Source organism: Panthera tigris, chromosome B3 (genome assembly GCF_018350195.1).
Source record: "Panthera tigris isolate Pti1 chromosome B3, P.tigris_Pti1_mat1.1, whole genome shotgun sequence".
Taxonomy (NCBI): domain Eukaryota; kingdom Metazoa; phylum Chordata; class Mammalia; order Carnivora; family Felidae; genus Panthera; species Panthera tigris.
In genome coordinates, this window is record NC_056665.1 from 236144 (window position 1) to 257756 (window position 21613).

Here is a 21613-nt window from a genome sequence, read left to right on the forward strand (position 1 = left end):
GTGAGAGAGACGGCTGCTCTGGCCCCTGGTCTGCCCTCCGTTTTGATTTGTTTTCGCCATCGCAGTGGCCGCACGGTGGTGCATCAGCCAGGTTTCCATTTGCTTTTCCCTAATGGCTGATACTGAACGCTTTTCATGTGATCTATTTTATTTATTTAGCCTACGTATGTCCTCTTCGGTGAAGTGTCCAATTCTCTTTTTGCTTACGGGCTTTAGTTATTTTAGTGTTGAGATTTTAAAAACAACTTTATCAAGGTATAACGTACATATTATAAAACTTGCCCATTTTAAGTGGACAATTCAATGAGTTTTAGTAAGTTGATCACCATAATCCAGTTTTAGAACATTTGCACCCCCACCAAGACCCTCATACCTATCTATTCTTACTTCTGAGTTTTGAGGGCTCTTTATATCTACTGGGTACAAATCCCTGGTTGTATATCTGATTTGCAATCTTTTCCAAATGAAGGGGATTTTGCCCTGAGAATGAGAACGCTCCAAATGGGGGCCTGAGACATTGGCCCCAATTCTTATATTCTGAGTCCCGTACGATGTCTCCTTCTGTTTGGTTTTAATGGGGGTAAGCAACCCATTCTGGACTCACCTGCAGGCGCCGGAGGTGGTCCGGCCCTGGGGGGTGGTCCGGAGGCCTGCTCACCGCAAGCCCTGGGGCAGCGCAGTGTCGACACGGAGGAGGCTCTGCAAGCCCCGCGCGCAGTGTAGACGCGGAGAAGGAGGCTCTGCAGGGAGCGGGGCGGGAGCGCAGGCGCCGCTCTGATGGCTCCATTTCGAAGCCTCATTTTTTTCTGTGTGTCTCTCTCCTTTCTCTTTACCGTTCATCAAGGAACATTCCAAACGTATTCGAAAACAGCGTGGCCTAAGAACCCGCAGGTGCTCCGCGTCGAGCCTCCACTGTTACCAACTCAGGGCCGACACTGCTTCCGACGCCCCCGCCCCCTCCTAAACTACCGGCGAAACACGAACCCCAGTATCGCACCCAATACACCTGGCGCTTACTGAACGGCGGCGTCGGAGCGCGGAGGCCTCGTTCGGAGGGCGTGTCCGCGCGCAGCTCCGGGAGGGGGTGGGGGCGCGACCCCGCGGGAGGCGGACCGAGCCCGCCCCCCGCACGCGCGCGCGCGCGCGCGCCCCGCCCCCCGCCCCCCGCCCGCCTCCTCCGCGGAGCGCAGCCCGCGAGCCTCGGGCGCCCACGCCGGCGGGAGGGGCCAGGGCCGCGCCCCGCGCCCCGCGTCCGCCTCCGCGTCCGCGTCCGGCTCCGAGCGGGCGGGCTGCGCCGGGAGCCGCCGGGGAGTCCGCCTCCGCCTGGCCGCGCCCGCCCCCGCGAGCATGGGCGCCCACCCGCGCGCTGCCGTGGTCGCGGGGCTCCCGCCGCCCCGAGCGCTGCCGCTGCCGCTGCTCCTGCTCCTGCTGCTGTCGCCGCCAGGTACGGGCGCGGGGCCGGAGGGCCGGAGGGGCGAGGCTGCGGGGGGGACGGGAGGGAGGGCAGAGAAGGGGCGCAGGCCGGGCGGTGCGGGGTCGGGGAGGCCCGTCTCCCCTCCGGCCACCCCTCCCCGGGTCGTCTGGGTGCGAGCCGGGAGGGCCGTCGGTTCCGCTGTCTGCATCCCGCCCACCCCCTCGTCCTGTGAATAGATGGCGAAACTGAGGCCGGAGAGGGCTGAAGACTGGGCGGGTGTCACCGTCGGGAGAGGGGCGTCGCTTCGCGGCTGGGGGGCCGGCGCGCCCGCCTCTCCGCGCCCCCGGCGGCGCCTCCCTCCGGCTGTCGGCTGTCGGGTCTCGGAGAGGGGCGCGTCCCGGACGAGCCTGCCCTGACCCTGCCGGAAGGCCTGCTGGCGGTCTGGGAGGGCGCGCGGTTTCTGACCCCTGGACGCTGAGGACCCCACCACCGCTCGCGCAGCTTCTGTGGCCTCTCCCGGGTGTGGGAGGGGGGAGCGGGCAAGACCCCATTTCAAGATTAACCCGACTTCCCTGAGGATTCCCCTCATCCCTCCCCCCCCCCCCCCCCCCAGTTTATCCTCAGTTCTGTAACTGGGAAGGCACACAGCTGACTCACGTGGCCTGGGGTGTGGCTAATGAACAAAGGGGGTCCCCAAGGTTTCAGAGAGGTAAGGTCTTTGCTCAGCCTGTAAAGACACACTCAGCAGGAACCACGGGTCTCAGTTCAAGATCATGGGGGCCATGCAGACACCCAGTTTCTCAGAGAGTTGGTGGCCAAACGTCCATGGGGTCCTGGGCAGATGAAGGACAGCCCCAGACCTGGGCTGCAGAACATCTGGCCCTGGGTGACCCTGGGCGGCCCTGGCGTGCGGAGTGGACTGGCCATCTCTCCATCATGGAGGTAGCAAGTGGCCGGGCCTAAGCTGGCTGCGTTTGCGTCCCACCATGCCCGTAGTGACGTTGAAGGTAAGGGTGGTGCTTGAGCTCTTACGGCGTGCTAGCACTGAGAACTTCACTTAGAACGACCCTGTGAGGTGGATGCGTTTTTATAGGCAAAGACAGCGAGGCTCAGAGAGGTTAAACCCCTTGCCTGAGCTCACACAGCTTTCAAGTAGTTTGGCAGGATTCGCACCAGATCTTTCCAAATTCCAGCCCAGGCTTGTGACCACAGTTTCTCCCTGGAGGAGTGTGACCTTGTGTGTCTTTTGGCCTCAGTTTCCCAGCCTGTAACTTGAGGGAGTGGGGCTCGTCTGGGAGTCCGGAGCTCCACAGAGTACCCCCAGCACGTGGTAAGGAGGCTGTAGGTGGGTGGTGTCCCTGGTGAGGGGAAAAGTGACCATTACTTCCTGCAGTGGCCATCGCCTCCGAGGCTGAGCACCGTCTGTTTGAGAGGCTGTTCGAAGATTACAACGAGATCATCCGACCTGTAGCCAACGTGTCTGACCCCGTCATCATCCAGTTTGAGGTGTCCATGTCTCAGCTGGTGAAGGTGGTGAGTGCTGGCACCGCAGGCCATGGCCATGGGGTGCGGGGCTTCTGGAAGAGGCTTCCCCAGAACCAGCCTCCTGTTTGAATTCACTGTGCACTTTTTCTCTCTCCTTCTAGGACGAAGTAAACCAGATCATGGAGACCAACCTGTGGCTCAAACAAGTAAGTGAGCGGACCCTGGGCGCTGCTGCCCCCTGGTGGTGTCTTTTGTATTTGCTGTGCGGGACCCACAAAGAGCCCAAACAGCCAGCTTCACTCTGGTGAACCCAGATCGGGGTGACTGCCTAGTATGTCTCTTCCTGGGCTTGGAGTCACATGCACTACTCCACGCTCCCCCTGGAAGTCAGCCCCCCAAGTCACAGATGACAGATCGCAGCTTGGAGGGAGAGACCTAGAACTAGAACAGACCTGGGCCTGGAGCCCAGCCCCTGACTCTGGGCTGGTGCCTGAGGCCACCTCCTTCCCTTCTTCTTGCCAAAAATTTGCCCTTCAGTTCAAATCAGATGCTGTTGCTTTCTTTGGTAGAGTGGGAGCAGGGGCTCTGGATTTTCCTGTCCAGATTGAGGCCAAAGAAACAGGCTTCCACATGCCCCCCCCCCCCCCCCCCCCGCCCCGCCAGGAAGACTTTGCCCGGATCTAGGCAGATACCTCCCTGGACCAGTGTGACCCTTCGACAGCCCACACAGCCTTTCCACACCCAGAAGGCTGGAAAGCCAGGAGGGCATGGTGCCCGTTCAGCACTCTGTCCACAGGCTCACCTGTCTCTCCTCCCATCTCCCAGCCTCTATTCCCACACACTTCTCAGGCCCCGGTGGGACCATGGCTCCTTCCCCAGAACCCTTCAGACACCAGCCCCACTTAACCTGGAGGTGGAAGAGGGCTGTGTCATTAGCACCCTGCTCCTGCCAGTGGGGAACACGTCTGAAAAAGCTCCCGGAGAGCTGTTTCAGGGACGTAAATGGCAGGTGCTTACGGCACAGACCTGGCCAGCACCAGCACTGACTGGAGGAAGCACTAGTGACCCTCGCTGGTTGGTGAGGGGCTGGGCTTGCCCAGCCACGGAGGCAGTGTCTCCGGGTAGCCGGGAAGCAGCTCGCACACCCAGCCCAGTGCCATCTCCCCCACAGGCGCCCACGTGAGAAGTGGGGCTCCTGGGGTCTGCAGCGTGGAGGTGGGGGCTTCCCCAGAACAGCCGGTCTCCAGGAAGGGGACCGTGCTGTCCTTCCGCTGCTGCCTCCTCTCTCCCTGCCTGCTCCCCGCAGATTTGGAATGACTACAAGCTGAAGTGGGACCCCTCTGAGTATGATGGGGCGGAGTTCATGCGTGTCCCCGCACAGAAGATCTGGAAGCCGGACATTGTGCTGTATAACAAGTAAGGGACTGCCTGGCCTTCCTGGGACCTTTCCCAAGAGGGCTTCGTTGATATGTTAATTCCACAGGTGTTTACTGAGCACCTGCTATAGGCCAGATGCCGGAGAGAGCCACCCTGACTCCAGGACTTCACCACACACCGGGGGACAGGCATGAACTGTGATATCCAAATGTGCAGTAACAGACCGGATTGGGGTGGGGGGGGGGGAGGAAGGGCAGTCTGCTGCCAGGGCCCTCACTGGCACTTGCCCTTCCCTGTAGGTCAGGACCACGGACCACTGGGTTCCTTTCCCCCCGGTGACTGAGCCCGCAGTTTCAGGAAGCCTCTCCGCTGTATCTCACAGCGTCTTCCTCTCCAGGCGCAGCCTGCCCATCATGGTGCCCCCTAAACTGGCCTCTTTCCACATTTAAGCATTGTTATTCGGCAAACATAAAATTTAATGGATGTTTTACAGTATGTACTAGTTTGTTCTCTGGGTATTGAAAAACATCATTTTTATACCTGTGCTTTATCTCTAAGGTTATGTTTTAACCATTAAGCATTTATCAGCAGAGCACTTCCTATAGAATTAATCTGATTTTAACGATTGAAAGCATTTCCGTGTTTAGGTTTTTATGCCATATTAGTACAAACTCATATGCTTTAACTATTAGGACTGCAGAAGCTATGTTTTTGGCTGAGTCCCACTTTCTGGTCAGTGACTAAAAGAAGGGTCTTTAGCCACTCCAAAGATGGGCCGTGTTTTATTTATTGGCTTTCCAAGGAAATACATCATTCACAAATGTTTCTTTCAGGCAACTTGTATTTATAAATTTAGTCCTCACAGAACTGGGACAAGGTAAACTCAAGTGGTTTGCAAAACATGAGCAGTCTTACCAGTCTTCTGATCCACAGGCTCTTAGGGAACTGGGCAGAGTGTTGAGAATTTTAGCTAAGCTAGAATTAAGAAAATGTGCAAAAATTTTAATGTCATGATTTGAATTTTTTTTTTAACGTTTATTTTTGAGACAGAGAGAGACAGAACATGAACAGGGGAGGGTCAGAGAGAGAGGGAGACACGGAATCGGAAGCAGGCTCCAGGCTCTGAGCAGTCAGCACAGAGCCCGACGCGGGGCTCGAACTCACGGACCGTGAGATCGTGACCTGAGCTGAAGTCAGATGCCTAACCGACTGAGCCACCCAGGCTCCCCGTGTCATGATCTGAATTTTATAGCTGTTTCCTAGCCGGCAATCTTGAGTGAACAGCTGGAGGACTTCAGGCTGTGAGTTTAACGGTGCTGCGTCACAGTGAAATGATTCAAATTGAATGTGGTGAGGAGCAAATATCGTAAGGAATTTCCTTTGAGTCTGAAACTGAAGATAGGTTGTAAAGAAAGTCACCCAACCCCTCCAAGTTAGAAGTCGTTTCTCGGGACGGATCCTCCGTTGAGAGTCTCTTCGTGTTGACAGGAGAAACACCTTTTACGTCCTCGTGCCAAAGCTTCCCCTATGGTTTGTTTTCTCAAGTTCATTCTCTACCAGGATCCTCAGAAAGTGCTCATGGGCACAAGATGCCTTATGTTCTTACATGTTTATAATTCACTGCAGCCTTTTTAGAGAATATGTTCAGGTTACTTAGCTGGATAGAGAAACTCCTTGGCTGAAATCTTCCTTCATGAAAATCTTCTAAAAATGCCGACTGCTCCAGTATGAAGTGTCGCTGTCAAAATCTGATGCCAGTCAAATTGGGTGACATTGGAAGACAAGGGGCACTCTGCCGATCAGCATGTGGGGACCACAAAGTGAACCAGCTCTGTCCTGGGCGAACCGGGAGGCACAATCCTGGCAGGAGGTGTTCTTTCAGCTCAGGCACCCAAAGGCTTCTTCCTTCATCTGGAAAGTCAGCTGTTTGACTCTGTGCCACAGATGTGACACGTCTTTACTCCAGGAAAGCTGGTTTCAGGTTCTGGGTCTTAGGATTTGTTCTTTTGCTTTGGCTTTTCTCTCCAGGAACTCCATCTTCGTGTACGTCAGAACTTCACCCACATTCTCTGTTCTTCTTGCTCAAGTTCTTGTTTCTGTTTGACGTAAAACTTGTTCTCTCTCTCTGGTTTCATTCCTGTGACTGCGCTTTCTCTGGCACCTTGTTTCTTTTAGCCGTTGCTTCTAAGATGGTTTTTGACTCTTTCCTAAGTTGTCGGCTCTTGATACACCTGCTGTTGTCTGGCCAGGTTATTTAACATTTTCTGATTATGCCGCTCCTTCATGGCTTCCAGAGATCACTTAGCACTTCTTAATCTGTAATCCCAGGTAGGTTATCACTGTCACCTGTTCTGGGCCTGTTCTGTCCTGTTGGGGTATGGCTTCTCTGCTTGTGATTCAGATATTTCTCTTCACGCATTTCTTACAATATTTCTTACAATACAATCTAATCCTTTTCCACTGCTCTTGTTGAAATAGGTGGCCTTTGCTAAACGTTTAGGACAGGCTCCCAGACGGAACAGGGTGGGTGGGGGTCTCTTCATCAGCTTGAGGGCCCCTGAGAAGGCAGGCTTCTGGGCCTGAGCCCAGCCGCTGCTGGATGCCTGCTTCTCTAGCTTGTAACCCATATTTCTCTTCTCAGCCTGTTTCTGACCTAGTTTAACTTGGGTCCTACCCTAAGCAGCGTTTTTCTGGGCGGGTCTCAGTCCTTCCAGAAGGGAGTCTGGGCGGGGCGGGGGGGAACCCTCGAGCCCACACCAGCCCCCGAAGGCCTTCCCTGCAGACCGCCAGTGGGCCCCACCACCTTTTTGGTTCCCTCCCCAAAACTGGAAGCTGTAAGGCCTGTGTTTCACTGTTCCCCTTGCTGAGGAGTCAACGCAGACTGAGGTCCTCTTTTCTGAGGGACAGATGCTTCTTGGTGGCTTCTGTGCCTGGGGCTCTTTCCCTGGCGGCCACCACCTCCAGCTGATCCTGCAAGGTCCAGGCAGGCTGCCCTGGGGTTGCTCACTGGACCCCACCCGCTCGTGGGAGGCTGCATGTAACCTGACTGTGATGACATGGTCACAGGCTCTTCTTTGCTGGGAACTTGGAGAATGTTCACACCACTCACCACCCTTGCCAGCCCCAAAGCTCAGTCTCCCTTAGAATGAGCCCTCAGCTGGTTGTGTGCACCCTCCTGGGCGTCTCTTTTTTGACAGCCTCGCACATGGGCTCCTGGACCCCTCCCACACCCGCTGGCTCTTACTGCCGACCATCCCCTGGACACCCCAAGGGCGAGACCATGGATTTTCTGGTCATTCTTTTTAGTCCACGAGACCCACCAGGTGCCCTGTCTGTGGCTGAGGCTGTGCCGCACCCCAGGGCCCAGCAGGGTCTTGGCCTTGCCCGTCTACCAGTGGCAGAGAGCAGAGACCCTGCGCTCTGACCTTTTGATCCCCGGTCAGTAAAGCGAGGGGCTGGACTAAGGCAGGTGCTGGCATGGGGCTCCTGTGAAGGACTGGGTCAGTGTTTTACATCTGTGGGCTGGCCTCTGCCTCTGAAAGCAGCCTCCCTGTAAATGTCTTCACAGAAGGGGCAGGCCTGCGGGCCGCACTAAGAGGTCCCCTTCTGTCCTGACGTTTTGTTGACCCAGGACACTGTCTTCCAAGGCAGTGAGGGCTGCGTGGGCCCTCCCCGCACCCCTCCCCTTACCATGTGAGGATGGAGGGCACAGCAGGACTGTTGTGAGGACCAAACATGAACAAAGCCAGCAGGGCCCCTCTGGACAAACCGGCCGACCAGACAAGAGGGAGGCGGCAGCTTGGGGTCTTAACTGGTAGCATCTGTCCTCCACGGAGGCACAGGAAGGGGAGGGCCAGACAGCAGATGGAGGACATGGGCAGGACACGTCCCCTCCTGTCTCCACGTGTTACTAAATCACGGCAGGAACACACGGAGATCCCTGCATGTTTGGGTCTGTCACGTGCGTCAGCTCTTCAGGCAGATGGGTGGTGGCTCCTTCTAAAGGGTCTGAACTCTATGCCGCCAGCAGAGCTGACCCAGGGACATGTGTGGAGCCTGCCCCGGGCAAGGCCACCACTTGAGGGCCGGCTGCTCTGACTCTCGGATGCAGGACTTGGTACATCGGTCTCTGCATAAAAGGAGAGTGTGGGTATTGCAGGGAGACGAGACCTGGAGAGAAACCAGGGAAAGATCAGGAAACTGAAGGCACGGGAGCCCGTTGTGCTGGATTTGAAAGACAAGGCATCAGAAAACATGATTGTTCAACCCGGGGGGGGGGGGGAGGGGGGGACACAGGGTCACAGTTCAGGTCTGGTGGGAGCCCATCTGCCAGGGCTCAGTATGGTGGGAGTGGGCTCCCCACAGCTGGGCCTCACGCACGTGTGTGCACATACACAGGAGGTGCCCACGCGGAGACTGAACGAGGCTTTAACGGGATCCAAACCGCAACAGAAGGAGGGCCAGATATCCCCAAAGGTTTCCTGCCTCGAGGACAACATTCATCTCATTTCTTTAAAGGGGGAAAAATCCCTTTCTGGCACTTGAGACGGTCTCTGTCGATATCAAGGCCAAGTTATATTGAAAACAAACCAGTGACCTGCCAGGGGTGGGGGAAGCATGTCCGATTGTTGCAGGAATGGAGCCTCGGGCCTCAGTGTCCCCGTCGGTCAGTGGGGAGGTGAACCGGGTGACCGTGCATGGCACATGGGGCTCTCCCGTTCTGTGGTTTTATAAGCCACCACTTGCTGCCTACTGCGGGTGGTGCGAGAAGCTGGCCCGGGCGACCGCGTGGTAACGACTGTGTGTCATTTGCCACCTGTCTCTGCAGTGCTGTTGGGGACTTCCAGGTGGACGACAAGACCAAAGCTTTACTCAAGTACACAGGGGAGGTGACTTGGATGCCCCCCGCCATCTTTAAGAGCTCGTGCAAAATCGACGTGACCTACTTTCCATTTGATTACCAGAACTGCACCATGAAGTTCGGCTCCTGGTCCTACGACAAGGCAAAAATCGACCTGGTCTTGATCGGCTCTTCCATGAACCTCAAGGAGTACTGGGAGAGCGGCGAGTGGGCAGTCATCAAAGCCCCGGGCTACAAGCACGACATCAAGTACAACTGCTGTGAGGAGATCTACCCCGACATCACGTACTCGCTCTACATCCGACGCCTGCCCCTCTTCTACACCATCAACCTCATCATCCCCTGCCTGCTCATCTCCTTCCTGACCGTGCTGGTCTTCTACCTGCCTTCCGACTGCGGCGAGAAGGTGACCCTCTGCATCTCGGTCCTCCTCTCGCTGACCGTGTTTCTCCTGGTCATCACCGAGACGATCCCTTCCACCTCGCTGGTGATTCCCCTCATTGGCGAGTACCTCCTGTTCACCATGATTTTCGTGACCCTGTCCATCGTCATCACCGTCTTCGTGCTCAACGTGCACTACAGAACCCCGACCACGCACACCATGCCCGCATGGGTGAAGACTGTTTTTCTGCACGTGCTTCCCAGGGTCATGTTCATGACCAGGCCCGCGAGCAGCGAAGGCCACACCCAGAGGCCAAGGCCCTCCTACAGTGCTGAGCTCTCAAATCTGAACTGCTTCAGCCGCACGGAGTCCAGAGGCTGCAAGGAAGGCTGTCCCTGCCAGGACGGGATGTGTGGCCACTGCCACCACCGCAGAATAAAAATCTCAAACTTCAGTGCCAACCTCCCGAGAAGCTCCAGTTCTGAGACTGTCAACGCTGTGCTGTCCCTATCTGCTCTGTCACCGGAAATCAAAGACGCCATCCAGAGCGTCAAGTATATTGCCGAAAACATGAAAGCACAAAATGAAGCCAAAGAGGTAAGGATGTGTTATTACATCAGTCGTTTGTTCATTCGACAAACATCTGAGGTGGGTCAGGAGTCAGCAGCCTGTGCTTGGACCGGCCCCTCCATTTACCAGGTAGGGGTCCCTGGACGTGTGCCTCACTTACCGGAGCCAGTCCCCTCGTGCGCACAGTGGGACGACAGAGCCCGTCAGTGTGCCCTGGCGTTGGCCCCTGAGCTGCCAGCCGTCTGGGCCATCAGGACAGTGCCAACACACTCGGTCAGGAGATGAGCCGGAAAAGGGCACGAGACCAGCCGGTTTGACAGCTTTTACTTTCTGATTGTGTTTTTTCCCTTACTGAGGTATAAAGTGTATGCCTGTTAAGTGTACACGTCTTCACATTAGGTGTCCTCCCATGTAACCCTGAGTGCAGCAAGCACATGGGATGTGTCCCGTGCCCCTTCCCAGGCAGCAGCCCCTCCCCCTTGCTAACCACTGATCTGACCTCCTCGATTGGTTAGTTTTACCTCTTCTTGAACCTCATGTAGATGGAACTCCATAGTACAGACCCTTTCACATCTGACCTCTTTCATTCAACAAAATGCCTTGAGGCTTATCATCTTCGTGGTTTTTACTGGTGGATAGTATTCTACGCTAGGGCTGGGCCACCTTCTGTTTGTTTATTCTACAGTTGTTGGACAAGGGCTATTTCTAGTTTGGGGCTGTTGTGAGGAAAGCCTCCATAAATATTCTTACACGTCTTTTGGTGAACACGTATACTCATCTCCCCCGAATGTACACCTAGGGGTGGGATTGCTGGATCACTGGAGAGATGTATTTTTAACTTCAGCGGCTACTGTAAGGTTTCCGAAGAGTCTGATGCATTGATACCCCACCCTGGGCAACGTTTGAGAGTCCACTTGCCGCACATCCTCACCCACACGTGTGAAGGGGTCCCTCATCGCCGTTTAATTAGCTTTTCCCTGTGGAGTAACGATTAGGAATCTTCTTCCTATGCTTACTGGCCATTTGTACATCTTCTTTTGTGAATTATCTAGTCAAACTCTTTTGCTCATTTATTTTAATTGGGTGAACTTCGATTTCCTCCGAAGATCTTATGCTAGAATTAACGTCAAGTATTAGGAATAGCGAAGTTTTACACTTAATAATATCAAATGTCTGGCTGCTCCCTGACCCTGTTTACCCCCAAGGTTATCAGAATCGGATCTGATAATTTTATGAGAAGTTTTGCTTTAAAATTAATTGGCTCCGCCTTAAGCTGCTTATTAGCAAAGAGCTAATTAACTGATCATTTCAGCTCCTCACACACTGTAGGTGATTACCGTTGACAGGGAATGACTGGGGCCTCTTATTATACCCTGAATGGCACATGAAAGTGAAGGAAACAGGAGGGAGAGAGCAACAGCTGTCTGTCCATGCACCCCACCCACCGGCACAGTTGTGAGCCCACCGTGTGACTCTACAAAGGCAGAGCCTCCTGCTGAGCCTGTAATTTAGCCAACAAGTCAGGCACACCTTTAACTTCAGCTGAAGCAACCGCTGGAGCGTAAGAAATGATCCGTGAACATCTCTCGTTTGTGTAACACTGACAACGTTTGCAGGTGCTCTCTACCCCTTTCTTTATCCATCTTGAAAAGAATCATTTCAGGTAGCAAAAATTTAATAAAGATTGAGATCTAAATACTGAAGACTCCATCAAGTTACTAGAAATTAACTCTATTTCAAAAATTACTTACTAGGCACCTGACAAAGTGTTAGTTTCACGAGGGTCTAAGACCTATTGTACAAAAGGACGTTTTAAAGATCGTTACTAAAAGGGAAGTCACAACCAAATGCCAAGAAGATACATTAGTGGCAAACTGTGGCAAGTGGTTCATCTCAAGGGGCAACCACAGCTCATCTCTGGTCATCTGTCACCACAGGGGACTTGGGCCCAGTCATAGCTCTCCCATTTTTCCAGAAATAGAAATTGGCCCACAGGCCAGCAGAGCGCAGTCTGTCCATGCTGAGAAGACTCGAGCTATCGGAAGAAGGTCTTCTTTGCCTGTGTTGTGTGACTGCCACGCCACCAACACGGTTTTCCAGAGAGGCTTTACCTTCCTGGGTCTACAGCTCAGCATGGCTGGTTCGCACTGTGCGTGGCCCCCAGGAACCTCACTGAAGGGCTGCTTTCCCAGGCCGCCTCCTGAGGGTGTGGGGAGCCCGTGTGTGACTGCCATGGCCCTCCCGGCAGGGGAACACCATGGTGGCTGCCTGCCTTGGCTGTTCCCTTCTCCGGGCTGTTCGTGTGGGTCACTGCTTGCTCACGTTTGGCCGTATTAGTAAGAAGTTTAATTACTGTTAATACGCAAACTGGGGTCGCACGGAAGCGCTCTTTGTTGGCGGTATGTCTTTCACCCTGGGGCGGGCTCCACCATGCGAGCAGTTCTCTCAGTCTTGGAGGTGTGCCCAGGCCAGAGCCACGGTCTTCTGAGCTGACATTCTGAGATAGCTGGCTTCCTGTTGGGCTGAGACACACATGCATAGACACACACAGATACGTCTCTGCGTGTCTACATCTGTATACAGGTGTGCACGTGTAGCTCTACGCGCATATTTTCATTCCTTCCAGTGTCTGACTTTTGATCAGTGATTTGGGAGTTCCCATTTGTTATAACTACTGTTTGATCAAGGCTAAATTTCTCTCATCTTACTGCATGTCTCCCACTCATTTTTCTTCTTTGCCTCAGTTCGTGCTGAGCACTGGGAAGTCTGAATTGTTTCTGCTGGCTGGAAAGCCATGTGTTCCGTTTCTGTTCTGGAAGCTGTGCCTCAGAGACTTAGACCCACAGGCGAGCTCTTCCAGATCAGTCTCCTCACTCCTTTGCATCTTGCCCCTGACCCCACTGTCCTCCCCTCTGGTCTTCCTTACTGCCCGGCCACACTGGATATGACCAGAGCTTCAGTTGTGGATTTGGGGGAATACAGCTTTGGGTTTTGCCAACCCTTTCTCTAGTCTATATCATTTTTTTTTTTTTTTTTTACGTCTATATCATTTTTTTTTTTTTTTTTTTTTTTTACGTCATCTTCACTAAACCACTGACTTACCCCCCTGCCCTCCTGGCTTTCTCTCCGCACTGACCCACCTTGATCCCAAGTGTTCATGGTTAAACCTTCTGAGGCCTGTAGGCTTAAAAGTGTAAAAACTCATTTTTAAGGGAGTTTAGCTGGATACAAAATTCTAGAAGTTCTTTTTCTTAAATACTTAAAAAACCCTCCTCCGTTGCCTTTTTGCTTCAGTATCACTAATGAAGTTTTAAGTTAATCTGAATGCTGTTTCTTTGCGATGAATCGATTCTATCTGGAAGCTACTGGAATCTGTAGAGAAATCCAGTGACCTCAAACACAGTCTGTTGGTGTGGATCTCTCCTAAATTGTTCGGCATCCTTAGGAGCCATTTTATCCTGAGGTTTTTCATCTTTGGTTCTGAGGGAATCGAGGTTTCCTCCGTGAAGATTTCCCATCCCCCATGTCTCTCCCTGAACTGCACACGTCTGCTTCCAGCCCCCCACCTCTTCCTTCCTGCCACCCTCACCCCTCCTCACGGGTTCCTTTCTGCCAGCTGTCCCCATCCTGAGTCTTTTCCTCCACTTTTCTGTCACATTTTTACTTGGTTCTTCTGTGACATTGCTTCATGTTCCCTATGCTCTCTCTGATCTCTGGGGTGTCCTCTGTAGTTTAAACCCTTAACCTGTCTGTTCTGTGAATTTCCTTCCAGATAGTTATGTTTGTATTCTGAGGCCTGTAAACTCACTTTTTCAGGGGCATCAGCCTTGCTGGATGGTATTTGGGGAGGCTCCACAAGGCAGGAGGCCCATGTGGCCAGACTGGACTAGGCCTGCCTTCAAAGGTGCTTCCTTCCCTCCAGGTGACCTTGTCCCTTAAGGGATGTCTCTCAACCTCCCAGCTTTTCACCTCAGCCAGGCTGTCCTCACTCACACATTACCTGCGTCTCTGGGCTGGGACCAGGCAGGGAGCAAAGAGGCAGAGCCGTAGGGGTGAGAACAGCACAGCCCAAATCTCCCCCACCCCCGCCCTGTCCCTGAGGCCCTCCTCTGGCCCCCCTAGTGGAACCCGGCGGGTGCCACAGCCTCTAACATATGGGCTCCCCTTGCTTCTGGGACATCTCTAGGGCCGGGCGAGGAGAAGGAGCCAAGAGCTTGCACTAGTTCACCGTTTTGCCTGACACTTCTCTGTTATCATTAGTCCCAAAGTTTCCGGGCCCATAGGATGCCTTCAGGACTTTCAGGGTTAGACACAAATTGTCACCCAGCTGTGTTTGTGCAGTACATTTGTGCTCACGTGGAAAACTCGAGTCCCGTCTGTGTTCACCAGGCAAAGCCGTGCAAATTGCTATCAGAGGAAGATCTGTGGTTGGATGAGGGTCATCTTTTTTTTTTTTTTAATCAGTGTGACTATCGATAGGTACTATTCATTAAGGACTCTGTGCCAGAACATTATTTCACTTAATCCTCATCATAACCCTCTGAGGGGAGTACTGTTCTTATCTGCATTTCACAGATGGGGAAATTGAGGCAAAGAGAGGTCACATAACTTACCCAGGTTCTCAGACGCTGCGATGAAAATCAAAGCCTACCTGCTACAGCCTTAGGAGGGTTAGCTGGTAGGGGTGGGTGGGAACCACAGGTTCATTGTGTGTTTGAGGCACTTCGAAACCAGTCTTAGGAATTCACACAAAGTACTAGCGTTATAATTCTAATTTTAGCCAAATTCCTTAGTATCTTCAGGAGGACACATCTCCAGTTCATGGCAGTAAAAGAAAATCCTTGTCTCCCGGTCCCATTTCAGTGTATTTAATTAAATCACCAAATCCCATGCTGCCTCTTTTTTATGTGATTATTTCTTCAAAATCAGTTGATTCATTGGTTCTCTCTTCCTCAATTCAATTACAGTTTCCTTGTCTTCCCAGTTGTCTAGGAGTGTAATTAACATACAATTCTCCTTCCTATTTCAAGCCTGAATTAGGGCTGTATTATAGACAATTAGTCTTGCTCTTTCTACCGTCTTTTACTTTATTGTCAGCAATTATTTCTGATTTTCAGCCTGTCCTCTCACTGTTCAGAGTTCCACGATACTTTGGCCTTAGTGTTGAAGAAGATATTTGGTTAGCTGGGCAGGGCCAGGGGGCAGAGGGAGAGAGATGATGGCCTTGCCCTGCTTTACTTATTTCCTTTTGGAACAGATGTTAAATGGAAATTAGTATCTAACACTGGATAAGAACCAGCACTTTGAAGCAATGGTAAACGATGGTTGGATTGTATTAGTTATTCTAACAAAGTCCAGGAGTCCACAAGTCAAGTAACTGGTTTTCCTAACTTTATAAATTAGAATACAGTTTAGAAAAAAATAGGTTATGTATACATGAAGACATTTCTGGTTGTTTCATTTTTTGTTTATTTTTAAGTAAGCTGTATGCCCAACTCAGGGCTTGAACTCACAGCCCTGAGATCAAGAGCTGTTACACCCTACCGCCTGAGCCAGCCAGGCGCCCCAAGAAATTTCTGATTCAAAACAGACCGAATGTGAATATTTTATACCTGCCTCTTGTAATGCATAAAGGGGGACTTGAGAACAGTGTTTCCTCAGACTCCATTAGGAAACAGGGTTTCTTGCAGAATGGCTTCCGCTGCCACCACATATTTATTCGCTATTCAGTTCTGAAAATGTGTCCACTCTGCCCTTCCCTTCCTGCTTTACGTTTTCCTCTTTCACAATTTTTGCTTTTGTTTTTGTTTTCCAGATTCAAGATGATTGGAAGTATGTCGCCATGGTTATTGATCGAATTTTTCTGTGGGTTTTCATCCTGGTGTGCATTCTAGGGACAGCAGGATTGTTTCTGCAACCTTTGATGGCAAGGGATGACGCTTAAGCACCAAACTGTGTTTGCCAGAGGCCTCCTGGCATGCAGAGGGGGACTCGTTTGTTTTTATTGTGTAAAATACACTTGGCCATAAAATGTACCATCTTCACCGTGTTCAGGCCCACAGCTCGGTGGTGTTAAATAGTCATCGTTGTGCAGCCGCCACCGCCATCTCCAGGACTCTTCGTCTTGTAAGACCGCATCTCCGCACCCACTGAACACTAACTCCCTGTCCCCTCTCCCCCTGAAACCCACATTATACTGTTTTGACTACTTTAAGTAGCCAATACTGTTTTGACTACCTTTAAGTACCATATAAGCGGAAGTGCACACTATTTGTCTTTCTGTGATCGGCCAGTTTCATTCAGCATCATGTCCTCCGGGCTCACCCATGTTGGAGCAGGCGTCAGAATCTCCTTTCTTTTTAAGGCTCAGCCGTGTTCCATTGCACGTCTATTCATGTTGCTTATCTGCTCATCTGGCAGGGGACACTGGGGCGGCCCCCACATTTTGGCTGTTACAGATACGTGTGCATCCATGTTCACAGCAACATTATCTGTTTGAGACCCTGCCCTCGATTCATTAGGATATATGCCCAGAGGCGGAATTGTTGGGTCCTGTAGTAATTCTATTTTCAACTTTCTGAGGAACAACCGTACTGTTTTCCAGGATGGCTGCACCAGTTTGCATTCCCACAGGGGCTCCAATTCTCCGCATCCTCATCAACATTTGTATTGTTTTTTTTTTTTTTTTTTACAATAGTCATCCTAACGTGTGTGAGGTGGTATCTCACTGTGGTTTTGATGTGCATTTATGTAACGATTAGTGATGCGAAGCATCTTCTCCTGTGCTTATTGGCCGTTTGTGTGTCTCTTTGGAGAGGTGTCTGTTCAGGTCCTTTTCCACTTTTTTTTTTTTTTTTTAAGCTTATTTTAAAGAGCACAAGCAGGTGAGGGGCAGAGAGGGAGGAGACAGGATTTGAAGCCAGCTCTGCGCTGACAGCAGAGAGCTCAATGCGGGGCTCAAACTCACAAGCCAAGCTATTGAGATCACAACCTGAGCTGAAGTCAGACGCTCAACTGACTGAGCCACCCAGGCGCCCTTTCTTTTCCACTTCTCAATTGGGTTGATTGTGGTTTTTAGTTAAGTTTTAGGAGTTCTCTATATGTTCCAGATATTAATCTCCTATCAGAAACAAGATTTGCAAATATTTTCTCCCACTCTCTGGGGTGCCTTTTCACTCTGTTGATAGTGTCTTCTGATGCACACAATTTTTAACTTTTCATTAAGTCCAGTTTATCAACTTTTTGTTAGCTGTGTTCTTCTGTGTCATATCCGAGAAATCACTACCAAATCCAGTCTTGTAAAGAATCTGTCCTGTTTTCTTCCAGGAGTTTTACTGTTTAACTCTTACATTTAGGCTCTTTCTCACACTTTCTATCATCAAGTTACTGGCACTGTTTTTAGCTTTCAAGGTTTACTTATTTATCCATTTGTCTTGGTTTTTATCAAAAGAGATTCGTGCAAGAAAAAAGTCGAGAGTATTTATTATAGATAACTGAACACTTAACCAGCCTTTTTGGTAAGGTAGAGAAACATCAAAATATAGTTCTGCAGTGTGAAGTAATATACTCTACTAAGGAATATGTAAATATGGGCTAAATATGAAAACTGTTTCCCCTTTGTGCTGGCTGAGGCATAATTGGACAGGAAAACTTGCTGCTCACAAATGTGGAAATCCATCTGGTTCAGTATCACAACAGATTTCCCAAGGGTTTTCTCACTTGGCCTGTGATCTCCTTGAAGTTTTGTACCATTTCAGCAATGCCCCACCCACTACCATTTCCTCCCATGCACTCCTTGTTCATCATTGGTTTCCAAGAGTCTGAGGGCCGTGCCTCCTTCACAGAACGCCTCAGCCTTTATCTCGCATCATCCTAAGGAACTATGCTATGAAAAGGTATGTATGCCCAGTCACACATTCATTGCCAGTAAACCTTTGGAGCAGCATTTCTCAACCTTGGCACTATTGGCATTTGTGGCCAGATAACTCTGTGCTGGAGAGACACTGTAGGATTTTTAGCCTCCATCTGGCCTCTACCCACTAGATGCCAAGAACATACCCCCGGGTCCCTTGCCAGTTATAACAACCAAAAATGTCTCCAAAAGTTAAGTGGTCCCTCAAGCACAAAACTGTGCCCGATTGAGAACCACTGCTGTAGACAGATTATTAAGAAGACAGTATTCCAGTATGGAGTACTGCAGTTCTGAATCTGAATAGGTAGGAGATGAGGGTTTGCAGAGACCATTTTAATCTTCTCACTAGTCATTTTGATGTTTTGGCTTTGCGAAAATAAAACTGACAAAACCGCAGCCAACTGTGACTCATGTTTTGGTAAGTCAAAGGAAGATTTCTACAAAATTTACTCACCTATAGAAATTTTAAGTAACAGTAACAGAGGTAGAAGAATCAGGGATATATACATGCTAAGAGATCTAACAGGCATTTAAACTCATCAAACCAGACTTTCACTCATTAAATGACATTACACATGTACCTACAATAAAATACAAATGAGACAGGATCCCCTCTGCCTTCCAAAGAGTGTTGACCTGACCTTAGATGGGTTACTTACTATAAATAAGGCATTTGTTCTCTCAAGGGCTAAGAGTTCCAGATAAAATGCAGAGCTTCAACAGTGTTTTATTCCTGATCGTAGCTGAATCAGGGCACTCAGAGATGGAATCTCACCTGTTTACCTGTGACGCGTGCCACTACGGTCCTGAATGAGCAGTAATCGGTGAGACTGCACCACACCTAGAGGCCCTGCAACTCTATGGCTCCAGTACTGTGACTGCTGGAAAGAAGGAGATGAACCTATACGTGACAGCCATGTGACAATGAGCTTCCACCTAATTAGAAACCATCTTCAATCTTGGAAGATGGTTTTTCACAGCATGATTTGGTGGCATCCGTGGACGTGTTTTTAAAATGGGATTCACTTAATTGTAGAGGACGCCTTCTAAGATGAAGGGTACAGAAATGCTACGGTTTATATAGAAGATGGTTAATTGTGGAAAATGTGGATAAGGGCGTTGAAGTTAATGTTAAGAAGATACTAGTGCATGTCCACAAGTTACCTATTGTGTGATTTTACAATTGAAGGTAAGCTACAAAAACAGGTAACACAATAATTGTTCAGTTTAAGCATCTAAGAAATAAAGTAAGCTTTAAAGGAATTCCCATGTTTCATTTTTTACAAGGTTGGCTATAGAAAAGCAGTATCACATTAAATTGTTATCATACCAAGGAGTTAGCTTATTTAACATAGCAGTATAATATTATGCTAGAGATTAGCTGTTACTCCGTGGATACAGGACAGAAAGAAAGAAATTTAAAATGTGTACCTTTACCAAATGCAGAAAAAGTCCTGAAATCAGTCTTCAAATACAACAGGAACTTTCCAATACAATCAAAAGATGAGCTTCACCGTTGATTACGAATTGGTACTGTTTGTCAGGACACCAACATTAGGTTTTCACTAGTACAGTTCAGATAACATTTTGCTGCTATTTTTAGCTCAAATGCTGAGTCAGCTATCACTTCAGTCATGCAGGAAAAATGTTCTCAGGGCAGTCTATTAAGATAAACCAAAGTTAGCAACTGTTAATCTGACAAAGCTTGCTTCAAATTTTAAACACAATTTCCATTTTCTAATTTTAAGGGTGCCAGAGGCATAGGTGCCTTTGGTAACTAAATTCCTACTAGGACACCACTACGGAAGGATCACTTATTTGCATCTCCAATATGAACTGGTACTATTATATTTGCCCACTTATAAATAACAGGAACGAAAAGCCCAAGAGATCCAACAATTGAAACCAGAAGAAAAGTCCATAGAAACATCCGATCGAGCACCTGTGCTATGAATTTCCAATCTTCAACCACCTGTTGCAATAAAAAAAAAAAAAAAATTTTAAATACATAATTTAAAATTGTGTAATTACTTTAAGATATCACACACTGAGTCAGAGGCCAGATCACTTTCTGCCTCCCGCTACTGCCTCACAACGTAAGTGACCTTGTACTCGGAGCTCAGGGACAGACACTCCCCTGACAATCTAGAACATAGAGCCTCCACAAGCTTTCAGAGACGCTACACAATCTATTAATGTACTTCTTGACTTGTAATATATTACAAGTGACATTTTTTATAGACTTTTAATAAAATTAGAATATTTATACTACTTGGATATTTTATAATAAACTAAAAAAATCACTTTTATTCATATTACATACAGTTATTTCTGTCATTTTTTCTTGTCCAGCAGTGCTTACTTATTTTAATTTCCAAAGAGAATCCAGCCTGGGATTAATCTCAAGCCAAATTAACAACTGGTTCAGAATGATTAGAGGGCGCCTGGGTGGCTCAGTCGGTTAAGTGTCCGGCTCTTGATTTCGGCTCATGATCTCACAGTTCGTGAAATCTGACAGTGGAAAGCCTGCTTGGGATTCTCCCTCTCTCTCCCCCGCAAAATAAATAAACTTAAAAAAAAAAAAAGGATAATAGGCATTAGCTATTAATCTTCTCACCCCACCACGTGCATCATTTGGTTTTGGATTCCCCAGGGGCTATTTTAATCTAAGCTCGTGAATCCAGATCTGCTGGATGGACCTCATTTCGACCCCGCTTTGCAGCCTAAGCAGGGAGCCGGCTCAGCAGTTCCAAGTGACCTCGAAGGAAGGGCTGAGACAGGCCCCTGAACGCCAGAGGCTCCCCTCACAGGGCCTTCCCTGGCCCCTGCCTTCACGGAGCACGAGGTCCCCCACAACAACTCTGCCCCCTCAGCTATGAGAGAACGTGGACTCTAGGTAGCCGTCGACACTCTACTGCTTTTCTAAGTACCCCCCTGAAGACAAATGCCATTAACTGGCCCTAGGGGGATGAGCCCTGGCCCTTCGGCACAATACTTTGCAGACATTTATTAACCCAGATATTATATAATCCGGATCATTATTTAACTAATATCTATAAAGACTCCATCGATAGCTTCAGACCTTATATACTAATCATACTACCATGAAATAGAAATTTTACAAATCCACAAACATTTAAAGTCTTTCAGAAATCGGTTATATGTTCTTTCTGTGAGGAGGACTGTAATTTTACCAGATTCACTTTGCTTCCCAAACCTGCTAGAAATTTTTCCATTTAAAAAAGGTTTGGAAATGAGAATTCATACAATTGTAATGGGGACTATTCAAAGCAAATTCAATTATGAAAATACTACTATAGTCCTAGCTTTAAAAATATCACACAGTAGGGGGCGTGTGGGTGGCTCAGTGGGTTAAGCCTCAAACTTCAGCTCAAGTCATGACCTCACAGTTCATGGGTTCAAGCCCCGTGTTGGGCTCTGTGCTGACAGCTCAGAGCCTGCTTCAGATCCTCTGTCCCATTCTCTCTCTGTCCCTCCTTGCTCTCTCTCTCACACTCTCAAAAAGAAACATTTTAAAAAATTTTTAATAAAAATATTACGCAATAGAAATATAGTGACGAGATTAAAATTTGACATGTTTTGAAAGAAAAT

General features: G+C 49.6%; 2 protein-coding genes across 13 annotated transcripts in view; one reads left to right on the forward strand and one right to left on the reverse strand.

Moving 5' to 3' along the window:
• The first annotated feature begins 1310 nt into the window (after positions 1-1310).
• Positions 1311-16713, forward strand: CHRNA3 (cholinergic receptor nicotinic alpha 3 subunit). Of its 2 annotated transcripts, none has more exons than XM_042987819.1 (6): positions 1311-1444; positions 2808-2947; positions 3061-3105; positions 4206-4315; positions 9105-10116; positions 15905-16713. In XM_042987819.1, exons 1-6 carry the CDS (start codon positions 1348-1350, stop codon positions 16031-16033), a joined length of 1533 nt encoding a protein of 510 aa, XP_042843753.1. In that variant the 5' UTR covers positions 1311-1347; the 3' UTR covers positions 16034-16713. The 2 variants fall into 2 exon arrangements, with proteins under 2 accessions (XP_042843753.1, XP_042843754.1); XM_042987820.1 differs by lacking the exon at positions 1311-1444 and adding an exon at positions 2390-2421.
• CHRNA5 (cholinergic receptor nicotinic alpha 5 subunit) overlaps positions 7539-21613 on the reverse strand; it is a 59435-nt gene continuing 45360 nt past the window's right edge. For 8 of the 11 annotated variants that reach the window (XM_042987821.1, XM_042987827.1, XM_042987822.1 and 5 more), the window contains one exon: positions 19255-19973. In XM_042987821.1, the coding sequence (XP_042843755.1) occupies positions 19812-19973 (162 nt within the window). In that variant the 3' untranslated portion in view covers positions 19255-19811. Of the gene's footprint in view, positions 8447-17074; positions 18883-19254; positions 19974-21613 lie in introns of those variants that run through there. The other 3 variants (XR_006218306.1, XR_006218305.1, XM_042987825.1) reach the window with 3 other exon arrangements.

Excerpts from the sequence above, each read along its gene's own strand:
- CHRNA3 (XM_042987819.1), top strand. The coding sequence starts at position 1,348 with ATGGGCGCCCACCCGCGCGCTGCCGTGGTCGCGGGGCTCCCGCCGCCC. Across the intron at positions 1,445-2,807 it reads CCTGCTGCTGTCGCCGCCAG|TGGCCATCGCCTCCGAGGCT; the intron begins GTACGGGCGCGG and ends TACTTCCTGCAG. Across the intron at positions 10,117-15,904 it reads CACAAAATGAAGCCAAAGAG|ATTCAAGATGATTGGAAGTA; the intron begins GTAAGGATGTGT and ends TTTGTTTTCCAG.